General features: G+C 36.9%; 1 protein-coding gene and 1 pseudogene across 4 annotated transcripts in view; one reads left to right on the top strand and one right to left on the bottom strand.

Moving 5' to 3' along the window:
* Positions 1-328: 328 nt before the first annotated feature.
* Positions 329-21,335, top strand: part of RAB3GAP1 (RAB3 GTPase activating protein catalytic subunit 1) — a 114,152-nt gene continuing 93,145 nt past the window's right edge. The window contains exons 1-3 of one of the 4 annotated variants that reach the window (XM_003405864.4): positions 329-399; positions 514-569; positions 8,163-8,238. In XM_003405864.4, coding sequence (XP_003405912.1) covers positions 382-399; positions 514-569; positions 8,163-8,238 — 150 coding nt within the window. In that variant the 5' untranslated portion in view covers positions 329-381. Of the gene's footprint in view, positions 400-513; positions 570-8,162; positions 8,239-18,676; positions 18,791-21,335 lie in introns of those variants that run through there. The other 3 variants (XM_023543007.2, XM_064287269.1, XM_064287268.1) reach the window with 3 other exon arrangements.
* On the bottom strand, positions 17,916-19,461 carry LOC104845481 (transcription termination factor 1, mitochondrial-like; annotated as a pseudogene).

Below are 21,335 nucleotides of genomic sequence, written 5' to 3'. Positions count from 1 at the left end.
AGTAGGGGTTGAATGGAAACAAACCACAGCTCTTTGGGTTTTTTAATACAATCTTGGCCAACAAGAGTTTAGGGTCTTGTCCTACCTCTTCCCGGTCCCAATTCATTTCTCTACAGGAAAATTTCAAATGTTATTAAACCAGCTAGAGGAGAGAGAGTTGAGGGCCGACTGAAGTTCTTCTTGCCTGGGAAAACGAAAAGCATTCTCATTTTTTTTAACCTTGTATCTTCCCCCTGAGACAACTTTCGCAACCACGACTTAATAACGGGCGGGTCTCCGCGGAGGCCCCGCCTCCGAGCCAGCTTTTCCCCGCCCTCCTCCTCCCCTCTCCCTGCGGCTCTCCTTCCCGGCAGCCCTAGCGTGCGCCCGGCGCTCCTCAAGATGGCGGCCGACAGTGAGGTGAGGTGTTTGCTTCCTGCTTTTCGCTACTTCTGCCTCTATCCATGTTCGTCTCCCCTCCGAATCAGCGCCCCGGGTTCAATCTCTTTCTTTCTCTCTTTCCCCTTCCTGCAGCCCGAGTGCGAGGTATTTGAGATGACGGACTTCACCACTGCTTCGGAGTGGGAAAGGTAAGTGAGTCACATCACTGGCACGAGCACTCCGGGCCCCAGCGTCCCCCAGCCTCTTCCCCAGTCTAGATACACCCCATGCAGTGCCACTTCTGCGAGGAAAGTAAGACGCTTATAGCCCCTGGTTCTCCGCTTCTTCCCTTCTCTAGCCAGCTTCAAGCCTCTTCCGCGCTTCGCGTCTGACAAGCCCCGGCCCGCCTCCGTCTGACAAACCCCGGAGACTCGGGCTCTCAGAAAAAGTTTTATTTCCTCTATTCTCAGACTGTTTTCTCCATTTCCTAGACTTTTGAGACTCCTTGTTGTCCACCCGCAAAAACAATTTCCGAGGCTATTCCTTGTTTCCTGTTCCATTTCCTTTTAAATTTACTCGGTTAGCTTTAGCGTAAGCAGTGAACTTCGCAGATGCTTTTTATCCCCCTTTACACTGGCATAACCGTTTTAGGAGAAGCTCTTTCTTCAGAGTGTTGATGATTGTCCGTCTGCCACACTCCCACCATCTCCATCCTGTCTTTTAAAATAACATTTTTAATTAAAGAAAAAAAAAGGCTGCATATGGCTTTGGAACGCTTTATTTCAAGTTGTTATATTTCACTGGGTAAGTGCCCAGGCTTCTTGTGCCTATCAAACTCCATTAAACAACTGTCTGTGTGAAACTTGTATCACTGAAATTAGTTGCAAGCCAGGTTTGTGGGGGAGTGAAGGCTTAGATGGAGAAGCTTTCCTATTTGGTGTCACAGAAACCCTTTGGTTTTCTGGGTGTGAAAGTTTATATTAGCTTGTGGAAACATTTTATAATCTTCCTGATATGGGAGAGGAAATTTTTGGACTTAATGTCATTAGATCGCATAGGAAAATATAAAAGATCTTAGTACCCCACTTGCACCAAAAAAGAAAACTCAATAAGACATAACCACACTGGCAAGGCTTTATTGAGCACATACTGTGTGTCCAGAACTACTTTAAGGGGGGAAAAACACAACTTGATCCATATGTTTAAAAGTGAAAAAACCCACCAGCAAATAAGTTGTAAGCCAAGTGATACTAACTATAAAAATAGTAGAAGTTTAAATAAGGATGAGATTGTATAAATTACAGTTGTCAGAGATATTTGCATAGAAAAAATAGGAAATGAACTAGGCCTTGAAAATGCCAAGTGGTTGGTTAGATGTGAGAAGGGACTGTCATAAGCAGGGAGCCCATAGATGAAAATGAACCTTTGGGATTTCATGAAGAAATAGAAGTCTTTTACTATGTATCGAGAGCCCCATGATAGATTTTAGAGTGGCTAAGTGATAGTGTGGAACCAAAAGTTCCACAGTTTGAATCCACCAGCTGGTCCTTGGAAACCCTGTGGGGCAGTTCTACCCTTTCCTGTAGGTAGAGTCGCTATGAGTCAGAATCTACTGTTTGCAATGGTTTTTTTTTTTTTCTTTTTTAAGTGCAGTATCATGAGAGTTGTTTCAGGAGATAATGTAACATGAAGGGAAGTAACTTACCTTGTCACATATTTAGGATGGTGATTTGGGGATTGGAGAGAAAGGGAGGGTAAAAGGATTATAAGACATTTCAAAGAAAATTTAGATAGATAAGCTGGATGGAAGAGTGGGAAGACTCAAACATGGAGCTGCAGTTTCTTGCCTGAAAGAATGAAGGTAAGTAAGTGGCAAATAGAGTTTGTTTTAGACCTGTCAGGTTTGAAACAATATTTCAGTGTCTTGAAGGTAGTCAGAAAAAGGTAACTGGAGTTTTGGAGGTTGGTAATGGAGGAAATATCAAGGTATTTAATGGAAAATGGCTACTTTCCCTTAGCTAAATATTTAGATTGTCCTGAAGTGGAATGTTAAATCCTTTAGTTCCTTGTACAGAAATTCTTGTTTACACAGTTACCAGAATTGTCTCAAAGTCAGAAATCTGCTTTTTGGCTTTTATATTCTTCTAGAGTAAAACTAGTGTTTTACAGTTCTTGAGAAAAAATGTTAAGACTTTGGAGTCTCTTACCTTGAACTTCATGTTTGAATGAAAGTTCTCGTTAATATGTCATGAGCCATATGACAGTCTACTAAGAGAACTAAGTAGAAGTCTACAGCTTTTTTTTTTTTCATGTTGTGCAACGTACTTTAATAAAGTTTTTACATTTAGGGAAGCTCTTACACAAACAAATTCAAAGCTATTTTCTCTTTTCAAATCTTTTGTTGGGCCAGTGTTTTGGGCCAAACACTGTTGCCCCCTATTTTCTGAATTCTTAATTTCTATCATTTCTGCTCATGATGATCTTGGCTGTTCCCCTGGCAAGACATGGCTGTCAGTTAGCCTGACTGCCCTGCTTGAGGCCTGGTGGTTCACTAATAAAAGCCAGAAGGTACATTTGAAAAATAATATTATTTTTTGTTGAAAATATACGCAGCAGAACATACACCAGTCCAACAGTTTCTACCCGTACAATTCAGTGATATTGACTACCCTCTTTTCTCTGGATTGTTGTTCCTCCATTAATGTAAACTCACTCACTGCCCTGTAAGTTCCTGTCTAACCTTTTGAGTTGCTATTGTTGGTTTGATCCCATGTAGATAGTTCTTTAAAAGAGCCCACTGCTCAAGGCAATCATTCTTTACTAATTAAGCTGAACTATTGTTTGGTTTAAAGAAGACTTTAGGGGGTATTTTTGGTTTAAGGTCCATAACTCTTTATCATTTACACACTGAAAAATTTATTGAATGCCTGTGTGTCAGGCACAATCAGGACACTAGAGATGTAGTGATTACTGAAAACAGAGATGGTTCTTGCTCATATGAGTACAGTCCAGTGGAAGAGACAGACATGAACGAAATAATGATACAAATGAGTCTAATTACAAGTTGAAATAAGAGCTTGGAAGGGAAAGAAACTGGGTTTTTCTTATAATAGCATATAACAAAGGAATCTAATACAGAATAAGGAGTTAGAGAAAATGACTGTTCAGCTAAGATCTGGAGAGCTTTTAGGGGAAAAGTTACTAAATTTTTCATCAAATCTCAATACGTACAGAATAGAGTTCAAATTTTTTCTTTTAGGTAGTACTGTTAGAATTCCTACAATAAATACTTGAAGATATTCTTTTAATGTGAACGCTGTGTTATTTTTATTACGGTGGTAGTATCTCATGGTAGAATATTGTTCAAAATACAGTTTGTAATGGGTTTATATTAATCCATTGAATGAATATACCATTAATTTACAACTGTTTGCTGCAGTTCTAAAATTAAGGTAGCTCCTAGTTTTTTAACCTCTATAAATGCAGTGTACATTTCACAGGTAAATTTTTGCTCACATATGGATATATTTTAAATTTTTTATTTTTCTTTTGTAAACATGTTGACTTGTTTCTAGAGCACCCATTTTCTTTTTTTTTTTAAATAATTTTTATTGTGCTTTAAGTGGAAGTTTACAATTCAAGTCAGTCTGTCACATATAAGCTTATATACACCTTACTCCATACTCCCACTTACTCTTCCCCTGAGTCAGCCCGCTCCCTCCTTCCAGTCTCTCCTTTCGTGACGGTTTTGCCAGTTTCTAACCCTCTCTACCCTCCTATCTCCCCTCCAGACAGGAGATGCCATCACAGTCTCGTGTCCACCTGATACAAGTAGCTCACTCTTCATCAGCATCTCTCTCCAACCTATTGTCCAGTCCCTTCCATGTCTGATGAGTTGTCTTCAGGAATGGTTCCTGTCCTGGGCCAACAGAAGGTTTGGGGACCATGACCGCCAGGATTCTTCTAGTCTCAGTCAGACCATTAAGTCTGGTCTTTTTATGAGAATCTGGGGTCTGCATCCCACTGTTCTCCTGCTCACTCAGGGGTTCTCTGTTGTGCTCCCTGTGAGGGCAGTCATCGGTTGTGGCCGGGCACCATCTAGTTCTTCTGGTCTGAGGATGATGTAAGTCTCTGGTTCATGTGGCCCTTTCTGTCTCTTGGGCTCGTAGTTATCGTGTGACCTTGGTGATCTTCATTCTCCTTTGCTCCAGGTGGGTTGAGACCAATTGATGCATCTTAGATGGCTGCTTGTTAGCATTTAAGACCCCAGACGCCACACTTCAAAGTGGGATGCAGAGTGTTTTCATAATAGAATTATTTTGCCAATTGACTTAGAAGTCCCCTTAAGCCATAGTCCCCAAACCCCCGTCCTTGCTCCACTGACCTTCGAAGCATTCAGTTTATCCCGGAAACTTCTTTGCTTTTGGTCCAGTCCAGTTGAGCTGACCTGTGTATTGAGTATTGTCCTTCCCTTCACCTAAAGTAGTTCTTATCTACTAATTAATCAGTAAATAACCCTCTCCCACCCTCCCTCCCTCCCCCCCTTGTAACCACAAAAGTATGTGTCCTTCTCAGTTTATAGTATTTCTCAAGATCTTATAGTAGTGGTCTTATACAATATTTGTCCTTTTGCCTCTGACTAATTTCGCTCAGCATAATGCCTTCCAGGTTCCTCCATGTTATGAAATGTTTCACAGATTCGTCACTGTTCTTTATCAATGTGTAGTATTCCCCTGTGTGAATATACCATAATTTATTTAACCATTCATCTGTTGATGGACACCTTGTTTGCTTCCAGCTTTTTGCTATTGTAAACAGAGCTGCAGTAAACATGGGTGTGCATATATCTGTTCGTGTAAAGGCTCTTATTTCTCTAGGGTATATTCCGAGGAGTGGGATTTCTGAGTTGTATGGTAGTTGTATTTCTAACGTTTTAAGAAAACGCCAGATTTCCAAAGTGGTTGTACCATTTGACATTCCCACCAGCAGTGTATAAGAGTTCCAATCTCTCCGCAGCCTCTCCAGCATTTATTATTTTGTGTTTTTTAGATTAATGCCAGCCTTGTTGGAGTGAGATGGGATCTCATCATAGTTTTAATTTGCATTTCTCTAATGGCTAATGATCGAGAGCATTTTCTCATGTATCTGTTAGCTGCCCGAATATCTTCTTTAGTGAAGTGCACGTTCATATCCTTTGCCCACTTTTTGATTGGGTTGTTTGTCTTCTTGTGGTTGAATTTTAACAGAATCATACGGATTTTAGAGATCAGGCACTGGTCCGAGATGTCATAGCTGAAAATTCTTTCCCAATCTGTAGGTGGTCTTTTTACTCTTTTGGTGAAGTCTTTAGATGAGCATAGGTGTTTGATTTTTAGGAGCTCCCAGTTATCGGGTTTCTCTTCGTCATTTTTGGTAATGTTTTGTATTCTGTTTATGCCTTTTATTAGGGCTCCTAACGTTGTCCCTATTTTTTCTTCCACGATCTTTATCGTTTTAGTCTTTATGTTTAGGTCTTTGATCCACTTGGAGTTAGTTTTTGTGCATGGTGTGAGGTATGGGTCCTGTTTCATTTTTTTGCAAATGGATATCCAGTTATGCCAGCATCATTTGTTAAAAAGGCTATCTTTTCCCCAATTAACTGACACTGGGCCTTTGTCAAATATCAGCTGCTCATATGTGGATGGATTTATATCTGGGTTCTCAATTCTGTTCCATTGGTCTATGTGCCTGTTGTTGTACCAGTACCAGGCTGTTTTGACTACTGTGGCTGTATAATATGTTCTAAAATTAGTTAGAGTGAGGCCTCCCACTTTCTTCTTCTTTTTCAGTAATGCTTTACTTATCCGGGGCTTCTTTCTGTTTCATATGAAGTTGGTGATTTGTTTCTCCATTACATTAAGAAATGTCATTGGAATTTGGATCGGAAGTGCATTGTATATATAGATGGCTTTTGGTAGAATAGACATTTTTACCATGTTAAGTCTTCCTATCCATGAGCAAGGTATGTTTTTCCACTTATGTAGGTCCTTTTTAGTTTCTTGCACTAGTACTTTGTAATTTTCTTTGTGTAGGTCTTTTACATCTCTGGTAAGATTTATTCCTAAGTATTTTATCATCTTGGGGGCTACTGTGAATGGTATTGATTTGGTGATTTCCTCTTTCATGTTCTTTTTGTTGATGTAGAGGAATCCAAGTGATTTTTGTATGTTTATCTTATAACCTGAGACTCTGCCAAACTCTTCCATTAGTTTCAGTAGTTTTCTGGAGGATTCCTTAGGGTTTTCTGTGTATAAGATCATGTCATCTGCAAATAGAGATAATTTTACTTCCTCCTTGCCAATCCGGATGCCCTTTATTTCTTTGTCTAGCCGAATTGTTCTGGCTAGGGCCTCTAGCACAATGTTGAATAAGAGCTAGGGCCTCTAGCACAATGTTGAATAAGAGCGGTGATAAAGGGCATCCTTGTCTGGTTCCCGTTCTCAAGGGAAATGCTTTCAGGCTTTCTCCATTTAGGGTGATGTTGGCTGTTGGCTTTGTATAAAAAGATGCCCTTTGTTATGTTGAGGAATTTTCCTTCAATTCCTATTTTGGTGAGAGTTTTTATCATGAATCGGTGTTGGACTTTGTCAAATGCCTTTTCTGCATCAATTGATAAGATCATGTGGTTTTTGTCTTTTGTTTTATTTATATGGTGGATTACATTAATGGCTTTTCTGATATTAAACCAGCCTTGCATACCTGGTACAAATCCCGAGCACCCATTTTCAACATTAATGATTGTCATTTGATTGAACCCCCCAAAAAGTGAATTGGTATATTAGTACTGTCTTTAATTTTAATGAGGAATTAATTAGCAAGTTCAGTTGAATCATAAACTCGAATTTATCATTACCATCATTACTATTTTACAGCAGAAATGTAAATATTTATGTCACTGAAGGAAAAATCTAATGCCTTTGAATATAATTTTCTAATATTCTGGCAATACTGCCTAGGTGTTTTAGGAAAGGAATGTTGTTATTAGATTGCATCATACTTGTTAACTTAGAAGAAGTCAGCTTCTTAGAGTAATAACAAGTCTTCTCAAAGTGTTTTATAGTATGTATTGACCACTACCACTGAGATTTTGGCAGTTCTCTTTTATTGATGTTGAGCATGTTACTAGTCAAAATTCAATTATTTTTTTAATAGGTCAGCTTGATTGTTAGATTTAGGGATTAGATAGTGAATAGTTCTTAAATGTTTGTTAATTGTTCCTTATAGTTGACAGATCTATTTGTCAGCTGTCCCTTAAAGCTTGTTTTATTTTAATGAGCAGTGTTCCCAAATAATTTTATTTATTTATTTTTTTGGAAGGGGGAGCAAATCAGGGAATTCCTAAATACATTTAATAGAAAAGTTGCTTTGAGTAAGTCAGTTACTTTGAGGTGGGAGGTTTTTTCGGTTTCGTAGTTATCTTTAATAGTATCCTTTTAAACTGTCAGTTTTTACTTCTGTGCCAAATTTGTTATATTAATTTTAATCTCATTTAGACAGATTTTATTTATTCTCAATTTATATTTAGAGAAGGCAGAATGTTGGATAAGCGATAGACTTAAGTCAAAATCTAAGAATTCTTGGGCTAAAGAAGATTATTTTCTGCTTTTATTGCACATCCGTAAATTAGACTAACAATACTAAACTTAATAAACCTTCTCTGATCAAAATGTTTAAATAAAAAAATTCCTTTTATAAGAAATTGTATAGTAATAGGAAAAGATGTGCTATGTTACATAATTAGAAAGTTTTTTCCTCCTTCCTAGGTTTATTTCAAAAGTTGAAGAAGTCTTGAATGACTGGAAACTGATTGGAAACTCTTTGGGAAAGCCACTTGAAAAGGTCAGATCTATTTGCCGATGTGTCTAAATGAATTTTGACTTTGAAACCTCTCTTTTTAAGCCCTTTACTGCATTTGGGACATTTGAATTAAATGTTTTTTAAGTTATGTATAATCTGTAAATATTACCCAGTAGTATCTGGAAGTACTTGGACCTGAATCTGTGGCAAACAATATATGTAAGACTTTTGTGAAATGTTTTTTAAATAATAAAATTTGTATAATACCGTTCTTTGTGAGTGATTTTATTTCCCTGCTTCTCTGAATGTTCACTTCTTTCTGGCCTTCTCCCTTAGAATCTTAGAAAATCTTTTTTCAGTTTTTTAGTTGTCAGAAAAATATTGCAGTTACCAACTTCTTGGGCTGGGTATTTTGCTTACGTAATGAGGAAGCGCTGGTGGTGTAGTGGTTAACAGCTACGGCTGCTAACCAAAAGTTCGGCAGTTCGAATCAACCAGGAGCTCCTTGGAAACTATGGTGCAGTTCTACTTGGTCCCATAGGGTTGCTATGACTCCAAATTGACTCAATAGGAATAGGTTTAATGGAATAAGGAAATATCTTGGTCTTAGAAATTGACCTGCTGTAGTTAGCAGCTATTTTACTCTGTTTTTGTATTTTATGATAACACGTAATATTTGTCCCGTTCCCCTTTTTTATCCTTAAATGAATTTGAGAATATTTGAAAATGGAAAATTTGTTCTTCAGAATTGAGGTAGAACTCTAGTTCTAATCCATGATATTGATGGTTTTATTCATAACCTATACCCCAAGTGTTTAATGAAGAATGTTCTCTGAGAACAAACCTAGGCTTTCTGTGTTTCACTGAAGAAAACTAAATAACATTTTGGTCTTAAATTTATGTAGATGCTTAGTTTGTTAGATACATTTCTTTGAAGTAAAATTGATCATTGTTTTTTTTTTATGAGTCTGTTATTAGTTCTGCAGTTTACCCCTCTGTAAGGAACTCTCCATTCTCAATATTTGCTTCTTAGGGTTTTTCAGCTTTATGGTGATGCTAACAGAATTTGAGACTATCCAAAAGGCTTTAGGTTTTTCTTTTTTATGCATTAGAATATGATCAGAAAAAGTAACACTATGTATAGAAATCACACATGATTTAAAGATTTATTAAAATATACAAGCAAATTGATTTACCATTTTTAAATATTTTTATATTTACATTTTTGAATAAAGAGAAAATGCAAAGTTCTCAAACATTCTTCTGTTCCACTTCTTGAGACAATTCCATAGCAATAATTGCTTTGGATGCCGGCAAAATAAGCTGGATATAGTTAGAGTGGGAATTGATTTGCACTACCAAAAAGAGAGCTATACAGGGTACTTGTGAGCTCTGATAGTCTATTCCTTTATTAAAAGTATTTACTAAGTACCAAGTACCATCTGCTGTGTGCCACGTGTGAGGAAATGGCAAACAAAATAAGATCCCTGTTGCCATAGAATGTAAATTCTAGTGAAGGAGAGAAGTAATAAAGAAGTAAACAAATGAGATTAAAATTTTAGATGCTAAATTCTACTTTGGGATTTAAGTTTTTAATGTAACACATGGGGTCGCCATGGGTTGGGGGCCAACTTAATAGCAGCCAACAGCAAAAATGTATTTAAAATAGGTAGCATACTGCCAGGCATGTGGTGGTGGTGGTTGTCATGGAGTCGATGTGACAGAGTAGTACTGTGCTCCATAGGGTTTTCTTGGCTGAGATCTTTACAGGAGCAGATCGCCAGGCCTGGGTTCCAACTATCAACCTTTTGGTTAGCAGGCGAGTGCTTAACCCTTGCCCATGTAGTAGGGGCTAAAGAAGTGTTAGCTTCCTTTAACTTTTTTCTCCCTACTGCTGTTGTTAGGAAGCCTTGGTGGCACAGTAGTTAAGTGCTTGGCTACTAACTAAAAGGTCTGCAGTTCAAACTCACTCACTAGCTAGCTGCTCCTCAGGAGAAAGATGTGGCAGTCTGCTTCTGTAAGGATTACAGCCTTGGAAGCCCAATGGGGCAGTTCTGCTCTGTCCCATACAGCCACTGAGTGGGAATTGACTCGACGGCCACAGGTTTGGTTTTGGTTTTTGGTTATTAGTTGCTCTTGAGTCATTTCTTACTCATGGCCTCCACATGTGTGCAGAGTAGATTTGTTCCATAGGGTTTTCAAGCATGCACCCTTTTGGAAGGCAGATTGCCAGGCCTATCTTCTGAGACACATCTGGGTGAGTTCAGAATGCCAGCCTTTCAGCTAGTAGTGGAACACTTCACTGTTTGTGCCACCCAAGGTGAATAGAAGAGATATGGAAAACAACAGATTTCAAGGTTAGCCGTGACTATGATGAAAATATTAAAGTGTAAAGGACAGGGATTATTCAGCATACAAAACAAAGTCTAGAGAAGGCCTTAAGAGATTTTAACTTACGTTAAGGGCTTGAACCCATTTCTATAGAGTTGATTCTGACTCATGTCTGTCAGAGTAGAACTGTCCTCCACAGGGTTTTCAATGGTGGATTTTTTGGGAAGTAGTTTGCCAGCTCTTTCTTCCCTTGTGCCTCCAAATGGACTTGAACTTCCACCTGTTTGGTTAGCGGCCAAATGTGTTAACCATTTACACCACCAGGGACTCCTTTTGAAAGACAGTGATTATCAATTGCTCTCCTCCACTGAGGGGAAATGAAGAGAAATGATTTCTTTAAAGAATCTTTAATAATAGAATTTCAAATATATACAAAGTGAACAAATTAGAATAATAAACTTCTATGTACCAATAACCTGGTTTAAACAATATTTTGCTATCCCATGTGGCACAGTGGTTAAGAGTTTGGGTGCAAACCAAAAGGTCGGCAGTTCAAATCCACCAACCCACTCATTCCCTGTGGGGCAGTTCTCCTTTGTCCAGTAGGGTCACTATGAGTCAGAATCAACTCGCTGGCAACAGGATTCTTGTTTCATTAATACCTCTCCCCACTCCCTACCCCCACTAGATTTTTGTTTTACAGTTTTTTAAAATAAAATTTACATACATTGTGAGCACAAAACTAAACAGCTTAATTTTGAGAAATGGCTATATCCATGTAACACACTCCTATCAAGATACAGGATATTTCCATCACCGGAAAGGTCCCTAGTGACCCTTTCTAGTTATCCCTCGTGTTCCTTACCCCAGTTCCCCCCAGCAACCTGCTGTTCCTTTTTTTCCTTTTCCAAAGCATAGATGACTTTTGCCTGCTCTAGGATTTCATACATATGGAATCATACATTATGTACTCTTTGTGCCTGGCTTTTACTCACCTTCTGTTCTTGAGATTCTTCTAGGTTGTTGTATCAGTGTTTCATTTCTTTTTATTGCTGAGTAACATTCTGTTGTATGAATTTGTCACAGTTTTAGTTGTCGGCAGACATTAGGGATGTATTCAGTTATTGTCTATTATGAGTAATACTGAACATTCTTCCGTGAGGCTTTTGTGGACATATATTTTTATTTTTTTCAGATAAGTACTTAGGAGTGGAATTACTGGGTTTTATATTAAGTGTAAAGCTATTTGTACCATTTTACGCACCAACCAGCAGTATATGAGGTTTGAGTTGCTCTACGTTCTCATCAACAATTGGTTGTTATTGGTCTTGTAAATTTTAATAAATATGTAGTTTGTAGTTTTAGTTTGTATTTCTCATTGTGGTTGTAATTTATGTTTCTAATGAATATTGATTTGAACACTTTTTAGCCATTTGTATGTCTGCCTTTGTGAAACGTGTGTTCAGGTTCTTTGCCCATTTTAAAAGTTTGGTTGTCTTTTTATTGAGTTGTAGTTTTGTTTTTTTATTCTCTTTTAAGCCCTTTTTATGTTTTCTTTATTTTCCTTTTATTTAGGTCTGTGATTCATCTTGAACTAAAATTTGTGCATGGTTCCATTATTTGCATAGGGATATTTTGTTGTAGCACTGTTTCTTGAGAACAATTCTTTCCCCATTGAATTGCTATGGTGCCTTTGTCAAACGTTTGATCTAGGGAGTCTACTTCTGGATTCAGTATCCTGTTCTTTAATCTGTTTGCCTATCCTTGTGTCAATACCACATTGTCTTGATTATAAGGTTAGCTTAGGGTTTCTTGACTGTGAAACTATTGATATTTGGGCTGGATTTATTGTAGAGGTGGCTGTCCTGTACATTGTAAAACATTTAGCAGTATCTCTATTCTCTACCTACTAGATGCCAGCAGCAGCCTCTTAGTTAGTTGTGATAAGCAAAAAAATGTCTCCAGACATTGGCACATGTTCCCTGGGAGACAAAATTGCCCCAAATTGAGAGCCACCATATAGTTTTATAGTAATCCTGAAGTCAGTGAGTATAAATCCTGTAGATTTTGTTGTTTGCCCAAGATTGTTTTGCCTCCTCTAGGTCCTTTGTTTCCATATGAATTTTAGAATAAATCTATCAATTTCTATAAAAAAGATTATGATCATGCTGGGATTATAATTGTGATTGTACTGAATTTATAGATTACTTTGGGGAGAAGTGACATTTTAACAATCTTGAAACTTCTATCATGAACATGGTACACCTCTCCATTTCTTTAGGTCATCTTTAATTTCTCTCAGCAATGTTTTATAGTTGTTAGTATAGAAGTCTTGTATAACTTTTGTACATTTACTAGTAGGTATTTTATATTGTATGATATAATTGTAAATGGAATTATTTTAAAATTTTATTTCTAATTGTTCTCTGCTAGCGTGTAGAAATATAATAAAATTTTGTTTATTTGTCTCCTAAGAGCTTACTAAATTTACTCATTATTCATAGCCTTTTTTTGTTAATACTTTTGCATTTTCTATGTTAATAATCACATCTATAAATAGGAACAGTTTTACTTTCTTTTCCATTTTTCTTTCATTTCTTATTCTTGTACTAACCAGGTTCTTGAATAGACATGCTGAGAGTAAACGCCTTTGCTTTCCAGTCTTGGGATGCCGGTGGGGAGAGGTACATGTTCAATATTTCAATATTGAATTAATTGTCAGTGTTCTATAGATGCCCTTTATCAGACTGAGGAAATTCTTTCCTATTCTTTGTTTGCTGAAAGCTTTTTTTTTCTTTAATTGTAAATGGGTGTTTAATTGTCAAATCTTATTTTACATCTATTGAGAAAATCGTGTTTTTTCATTTTTATTCTGTGAATATGATGAGTTATGTTGGTTGGTTTTTAAATGTTAAACCAACCTTGTATTCCAGGGATAAATTCTACTTGGTAATGATGTGTTGTGATTTTTATACGTGGTTGGATTCTATTTGCTAATATTTTGTTAAAGATTTTCGCTTCTGTTCATGAAAGAGATTGTTCTCTAATTTTCTTGTGATGTCTTTGTTAGGTTTTGGTGTCAGGGTTACAGTGGCCTCAAAATAAGTTTGGCAGTGTTTCTTTCTCCCCCATTTTCTGAAAGATTATGTAAAATTGGGATCTTTCCTCAAATGCATGTTGGAATTCAATAGTGAAGCCACCTGGGCTTGGAATTTGCTTTGTGGGTAGGTTTCTGATAACAAATTCCATTTCTTCAGTAGATTGTAGGACTATCAATTTTGTATTTTGCTTTATCAGTTCTGTTTTGTTTTTCAAGGAATTTGTCCATTTCATTTAAATGCCATTTATTTTCATTAAGTTGTTTATGTATTTTCTTATTCTTTTGATGTCTACTTGAGTGTGTAGGGGATATTCCTCTTTCATTCTATAATTATGTTGGTACTTTGTGTTTGCCTTTTTTTTTTTCTTCTTCCATCTTGCTAGCAGTTTATCAGTTTCGTTAATCTGTTCAAAAACAAACTTTTGGCTTTTGAAATCTGTTTTTATTGATTTCTGTTGTTTATAATTTTCCTTTCCCTATATCTCTGGGATAATTTGCTCATTTTTTTTTAGTGGAAAGTTAGGTCCCCATTTTTTAAGCCATTATTTTCTAACGTGAGCGTTTAAAGCTATATATAAATATGTCTGAGACCTGCTTTTGTTCTGTTACATGAATGTTGAGCATTTCTTCTGTGATTTCTTCATTGACCCATGGGTAGAAGTATGTTATTTAATTTCCAGGTATTTGGAACTTTTTCAGATAATCTATTACTGATTATAATTTAATTTTGCTGTGTTTAGAGAACATACTCTAAAAATTTTTCATCTTTTGAAATTTATTGGAACTTGTTGTATGCCCTAGGGTACGGTTTATCTTGGTGAACATTCTGTTTGCACTTGAAAAAACTATGCACTCTTAATGTTCGGTGTAGAGTTTTATAAATGTAGATGAGGCTAAAGCGGGTGATTGTGTCATTTATATTTTTTTATATCTTTATGATTTTTTATCTAGTTGTATCAGTTGAGGAAGGTGTGTTAAAATCTCCAATTGTGAATTTATTTATTTCTCATTCAGTTCTGTCAATTTTTACATCTCCTATTTTGGGGCTCTGTTAAGTGCATATACATTTATGATTTTTATGTATTCCTGATGTGTTCACTCTTTTATCATTATAGATGTATCATTTTCTGTCTTTTGTAGTATTTCTGGTCTTGAAGTCTGTCATGGATGAATTGTGTCCCCCCAAAATATTTGTCAACTTGGCTAGTCCATGATTCCCAGTATTGTGTAACTATCCACCATTTTGTCACCTAATGTAATTTTCCCATGTGTTGTAAATCATATATCTATGATGTTAATGAGATGGGATTAGCAGCAGTTATGTTAATGAGGCAGGACTCAATCTACAAGGTTAGATTGTATCTTAAGTCAGCCTCTTTTGAAATTCAAAAGAGAGAAGCAAACAGAGACAGGAGACCTCATACCACCAAGAAAGCAGCACTGGGAGCAGAGTGTGCCCTTTGTACCCGGGATCCCTGCGCTGAGAAGCTCCTGGACCAGAGGAAGATTGATGACAAGGACTTTCCTCCAGAACCAAAAGAGAGAGAAAGTCTTCCCCTGGAGGTGGTGCCCTGAATTCAGACTTCTCGCCTTCTAGGCAGTGAGAAAATAAACTTCTATTTGATAAAGCTGTCCACTTGTGGTATGGTTGTTGTACCAGCACTAGATAACTAAGACAAAGTCTAATTGTCTGATAGTATATATAGCTACTGCAGTTTCTTTTGGTTACTATTGGTAACATATCTGTATTCATCCTTTTACTTCCAACCTATTTGTATTTTTGTATTTATAGTGCATGTCTTACAGATAGCATGGTTCTTGCTTTTATATCTAGTCTGACAGTCTCTTTTGTTTGGAGTGTTAAGTATAATTTATTTATTTAGGTACCAGCTTCACTGAGATATAATTCATATACCATAACATTCACTGATTTAAAGAGTACAATTCAGTGGTTTTTAGTGTATTGACAGGGCTGTAACGCCATCATCACAACCTATTTTTGAACATTCTCATCACTCCAAACAGAGAAACCCCGTACCCTTTAGCTAGCACTCACCCAACCCCTTAATGACTCTCTCCCTTATCCTTTCTGCTCTCCTTCCCATGGCAACCACTAGTCTACTTTCTATCTCTGTAGTTTTACCTATTCTGGACATTTTGTTTAAATGGAATTGTATAATATGTGACCTTTTGTAACTGACTTCTTTCACTTAGCATAATGTTTTCAAAGGCCATCCATGTAGTATGTATCAGCACATCATTCCTTTTTATTGCCAAGTAATACTCTGTTGAATGGATATATCACATTTTATTTATATATTTATCAGGTGGTGGATATTTAGGTTGTTTCTGTTCTTTGGCTGTTATGAATAATTCTGCTATGAATGTGTACTACTTTTTATGTGGACATATGGTTTCATTTCTCTTGGGTATAGGAGTGGAATTGCTGGGCCAAATTTTAACTGTATGTTTAACCTTTTGAGGAACTAACAGTGTTTCCCAAAATGGCTACACCATTTTACATTTCCATCAGCAGTTTATGAGTGTTTTAATTTCTCCATATCCACATCAAAACTTGTTACTACCTGTCTTTTTTATTGTAGCCATTCTAGTTGGTATGAAATAGTATCTCATTGTGGTTTTTATTTGTGTTTTCCTGATGACTAATGATATTGAACATCTTTTTATGCGCTTAATAGCTGTTTGTATATGTTTAAAAAAATGTCTGTTTGGATCCTTTGTCAATCTTTTAATTGGGTTATTTTCCTTTTATTATTGAACTGTAAGAGTTCTTTATATATTCTAGGTACAAGTTCCATGTCAGATACATGATTTGCAAATATTTTCTCACATTCGGTGAATTATTTTTTCACTTTCTTGATGGCGCCCTTTGAAGCACAAAGGTTTTTAATTTTGATGAAGTCTAGTTTATCCAGTTTTTTTTGTTGCTTGTGCTTTTGGTGTCATATCTAAGAAACCATTACCAAATCAAGGTCATGGAGCTTTTACTCCTGTGCTTTTTTGTAAAAGTACATTGATTTTTTTTGTTTTAATTATTGTTGAAAATATACACAGCAAAACATACACCAACTCAGCAGTTTCTCCATGTGCAATACAGTGACATTAACTACATAATCTCACCCACCCCTTTCCAATATGTTCCTTCCCTATTGACATAAACTTGTTTCCCCCTAAGCTTCCTATCTGACTTTTGAGTTGCTGTTAACAATTTGATTCCATGTAGTTAGTTTTTTAGAAGAGCACAGTGCTCATGGTAGAAATTCTTTGCAAGTTAAGCTATACGCCTGTTGGGTTTAAAAAAGGCTTTGAGAGGGATATTTTTGGTTCATGGTTTCACGGTTAAAGATTACCTCAGGGCAGTAGTCTCAGGGTTCATCCAGCCTCACTAGCTCCAAAAAGTCTGGACTCCATGACAATTGACATTCTGTTTCATGTTTCCTCCCTTTTGGTCAGGATTCTTCTATAAAGTCTTTTTTTTTTGTTTTGTTTTAGTTTTATTTATTTTATTCCACTAACAACCTCTGTGAATTGGGCGGGGGTGTGAAGGCAAAGGGATGGAGAACAGTTATCTTGGAAAGAGCAGAAGAAAGTGAAGAGGCAATAACATCATTTTGGGGAGTACCAAAAACAGGAAAATAGTTAAGATAGAGATGGCCTGGTTATGACATTCACAGTGAATGTCTTCTTCAGGTTCTCAGAACTGATGCCATAGCTCAGTCCTGCACCAGTTTCCGAGTTAATGGGGAATAAACTAAGGAATGAATGAACGCCTAAGCCCAGGGAATCTTGGCCAGTTAAGAACGCCAGTCTCAAAAGTCACTCGATGGCTGTTCAGACCCAGGAACCAGTCCTTCCAGAGATGATCCCTAGAGGCCAATGAAGAGTCACAGCTCATCCTGTCCCTCTCTAATGTTGGGCAACTGGATTTCTGCTATGATCTCTCCTCAAAATCTAATAATGCAATCCAGCTGTCCTACCTTACTTGTGCCAGGCTTTTCCAGGCTGTGTAACATCTATTACCAAAGTTTATGGCTAGGGTTCTGCCACCAACAGATTTTCCCCTAGATCTCCACTAGGCCATACTTCTGGGTGTGAGGTATGGGGCATTACAGTCTAACAGGGAAGGAGCCTATAGTCAGGTTTTTCACATGAAAGCCATATTCTTAGATCGTTAGCCACAGACCATGTATCTCTCCTTGATGAAAGGCCCAAATTCAACATGAAATGATATGACTACACTAAAAGATTTTTTTTAATTCCCATTGTTCTATCCATTTAACTATTTCAATTTAGCTTTATATCTTTTTAGACTCCAAGACAGAGCAGTGATACTGAATGTATTCAAGTTATAGCCAGCATTTATCAATTCTTTGATTCTAGTTTTTAAACTGCTTAGGCTTGAATCCAGAACCCGAGGACTTTCAGTTATTTGTGAAATGTTAATTTTTTCTTGTATGAGGCAGTCTATTTTGTCATTAAACTTTTCTTTGGCCAAGAAGATCATATCTGGATAGCTTAAGACAAACTTCTGCACCTCTTCTTCGGTACACCCACGAGAACACAGCTTCTCTTTGATATTTGTGTAGTTTCTTTTGGCATAGTCATTGGAAAGGTCTAGAATTTCAGCTCCTGGGCCACATATCAGAGCCACAGCTTCTCATTGTTCAAGTTGGAAGGTGATTGTAAAAACTCAATGTTAGTTTTCACTCGTTTGGTGCTCTGAATTAAGATAAAAGGATTTTTTAAAATTACCTTTCTGACAAAATCTGCAGGATCTTTGTGGCCCAAGGACAAACGGACTGCTTGTAAAAATTCAACCATCTGGTTATTCAAATCAAGACTATTGGAGAAGGTACGTGGAGCATTAGTCAACAATCGACAAAGGCATTTATGGGTCAGTCCAACTGAGTAGAGGAACTTTATATTATTCTCTAAGTTTAGATTGTTATTGGACTGAAAAAAGGATTCTGGAGAATGCTCCAAAATATTTACAGTTTCAAGATCTGATGCCATAATCTTCCTCCACAGATCCCATCATTTTGAAAGGCTTTCAGATGTCCAAGTTATGGCTCGTGGATATCTTGATATGATGCTAGGAATCACTTCTTTGCTAGCTCCTTTGGACAAAAGGAACATCTTCAGGTACTGCTCATTAATAACCATCCTATTAAAAACTCCAGGCTGTTGTTTCTTCACCATGTCAATATCTACTCCCATAGTAAGTAAGTTGTTCAGGAGCTCATCCTTCTCTAAAGACTCACCGTCTGCATTATTACACTTCACGCCAAAAAGCCTAAATGAAACTGATTTGAAGAAGATTTCTGTTGAAAATTGGATCATCCAAAATCTTGAACCAAGGAGAAAGTTACTTCTCATATACAAGAGGTTTCTTGGTGCCATAATGGTCAGGTAGCCCATACCTTTTGGGATGCTCATTTGTCTAAAGGAAGGGGACTTTGCATCTCTCCAGAAAGCCTCGAAATTAGCTGTTCCTGTGTGCTGTAGATGGCACTGACTTCCTGGGCTGAGGGCCGGAGCCTTCTACAAAGTCTTTGATCTAAACGTTCAGTAGTGATAGCTGGGCACTATCAGTTTCTTCTGGTCTCATGATAAAGAAGGCAGTTGTTCATGGAGGCAGTCATCCACATATTCCATTTCCTTTTCCTATTCCGACTCTTTCCTCTGTTGTTCCAGATGAGTAGAGACCAATTGTTGTACTTTGGGTGGCCACTTGCAAGCTTTTAAGACCCCAGGCACTACGTGGTGAACTAGGAGGTAGAACAGAAACACTAAACATGATGTTAGGCCAATTAACTGGGATGTCCCATGAGACCATGACCCTAAACCTCCAAACCAATAAACCACATCCCATGAGATATTTTGTTTGGTTTTTAAGTACATTGATTTTTAATTTAATTATTGATGTGATAGTATTAAGATGTACCATTTTGCTATTTGTTTTCTATTTATCTGTTTTTGTCTCCATGTTTCTCTATGCTTTATTTCCTGCCTTTTTTGTGCTAATTTAATACATTGTTAGCATTATGTTTTAATTCCTCTCTTACCTTTCTAGCTAAAATATTTAAAAAAATTTTTTAATCTTTATTTTTGATGATTACCTTACAAGTTACAATATACACCTTTAACTTAGATTTAACATTGAATTCCTTCAGGTAAAATATATCAATTTTGCAACAGTGTATTTCATTTATTATCCTGCCTTACCTGTCTTTGGTGCCATTATCTTTTTTTTTACTCTGTACCCTTAAACCCAACAGTACAGTTGTAATTTTTTATTTAAACGGTTGTATGTATTTCTTAGAAATAAAGAGACTAGAAGAAAAGATGTGTGTATAGTCTTATTTGTTTACCCACGTATTTATCATTCTTGGTGCTCTTCATTTGTTTCAGTAGATCTGAGTTGCCATTTCTTTTTAACTGGAATTCCCTTAGTAATTCTTGTAGTGCAGGTTGGCTGGCTGTAAATTGTCCATATTTGTGTACTTGAAAATATTTTTATCTTTGTATTTGAGGGATAGTTTTGCTGCAGAACTCTGACTTGACAGTTATTTTTCTTTCCACTCTTTTAAGATGTCCCATTGTCGTCTGTTCTTTATAATTTCTAAGGAGAAATCAGATGTCATTCATGTTTTTTTTTTTTTCCTCCACTTTGCTTTATTCTCTCTAGCTACTTTCAAGATTTTTTCTTTCTGTATGTAAGTTATCTGACTATGATATGTAGGTAGGTGTGTTTTCTTTGTATTTTTTCTGCTTGGGGTTTGTTAGGAAACCCTGGTGGTATAGTGGTCAAGTGCTATGGCTGCTAACCAAGAGGTCATCAGTTCAGATCCACCAGGTGCTCCTTGGAAACTCTACGGGGCAGTTCTACTCTGTCCTGTAGGGTCACTGTGAGTCGGAATTCACTCGACAGCAGTGGGTTTGGTTTGGGGTTGGGGTTTGTTAATCTTACATATATAGTTTATTGTTTTTTCCACCAAGTTGGGAGCATTTTGGGCCATTATTAAATACTTTTTCCACTCCTTTTTTTGTCACTTCAGTTATACCTTTAGACCTCTTAATGCTGTCTCACAGATCTCTGAAGTTCTTTTCTCCTTACTCTTTTTTTTCTCTCTCGTTCTTCAGGTTGGATAATTTCTATTGATTCATCTTTGATACTCTTTCTTCAGTTTCCAATTTGCTGTTAAGTACCTGGTGTATTTTTTCAGTTCAGTTATAATTTTTAGGTCTAGAATTTTTTTTTGGCTCTTTTTTATAATTTCCTATTCTCTGAGATTCCTCATCCCTAAATTTGTTTTGAGAATATTTTCTTTTTGCTCTTGAACATATTATAGCTGGCCTAAAGGTCTTGCCTTTAGATTGAAACACTTAAGTCTTTTTTTGGGTTGGTTTCTGTTGACTGTGTTCTTTCTTGAGTATAGGTCACATACCTTTCCTGGTTTTTTTGTTTGTTTGCTTGTGTGCCATGTCTGTGTGTATCCAGTGATTTTTAATTTTATGTTTACATTGTGAATGAAATGTAGAGACAGGATTCTGTTGTGTTCCTCTGAAGGGTATTGATTTTTGTTCTAGCAAGCAATTAACTTGGCTGGATTAAAACTCCATTCTCTTACTTCTCATTGGTGGGCAGCACCTGAAGTCTTTACTTTCAGACCCTGCTTTGTAGCGG

The sequence above is a fragment of the Loxodonta africana genome, chromosome 6, assembly GCF_030014295.1.
Source record: "Loxodonta africana isolate mLoxAfr1 chromosome 6, mLoxAfr1.hap2, whole genome shotgun sequence".
Taxonomy (NCBI): Eukaryota; Metazoa; Chordata; class Mammalia; order Proboscidea; family Elephantidae; genus Loxodonta; species Loxodonta africana.
The sequence above is the reverse complement of the archived record's forward strand: the minus strand, read 5'-3'. Positions and strand labels throughout refer to the sequence as shown.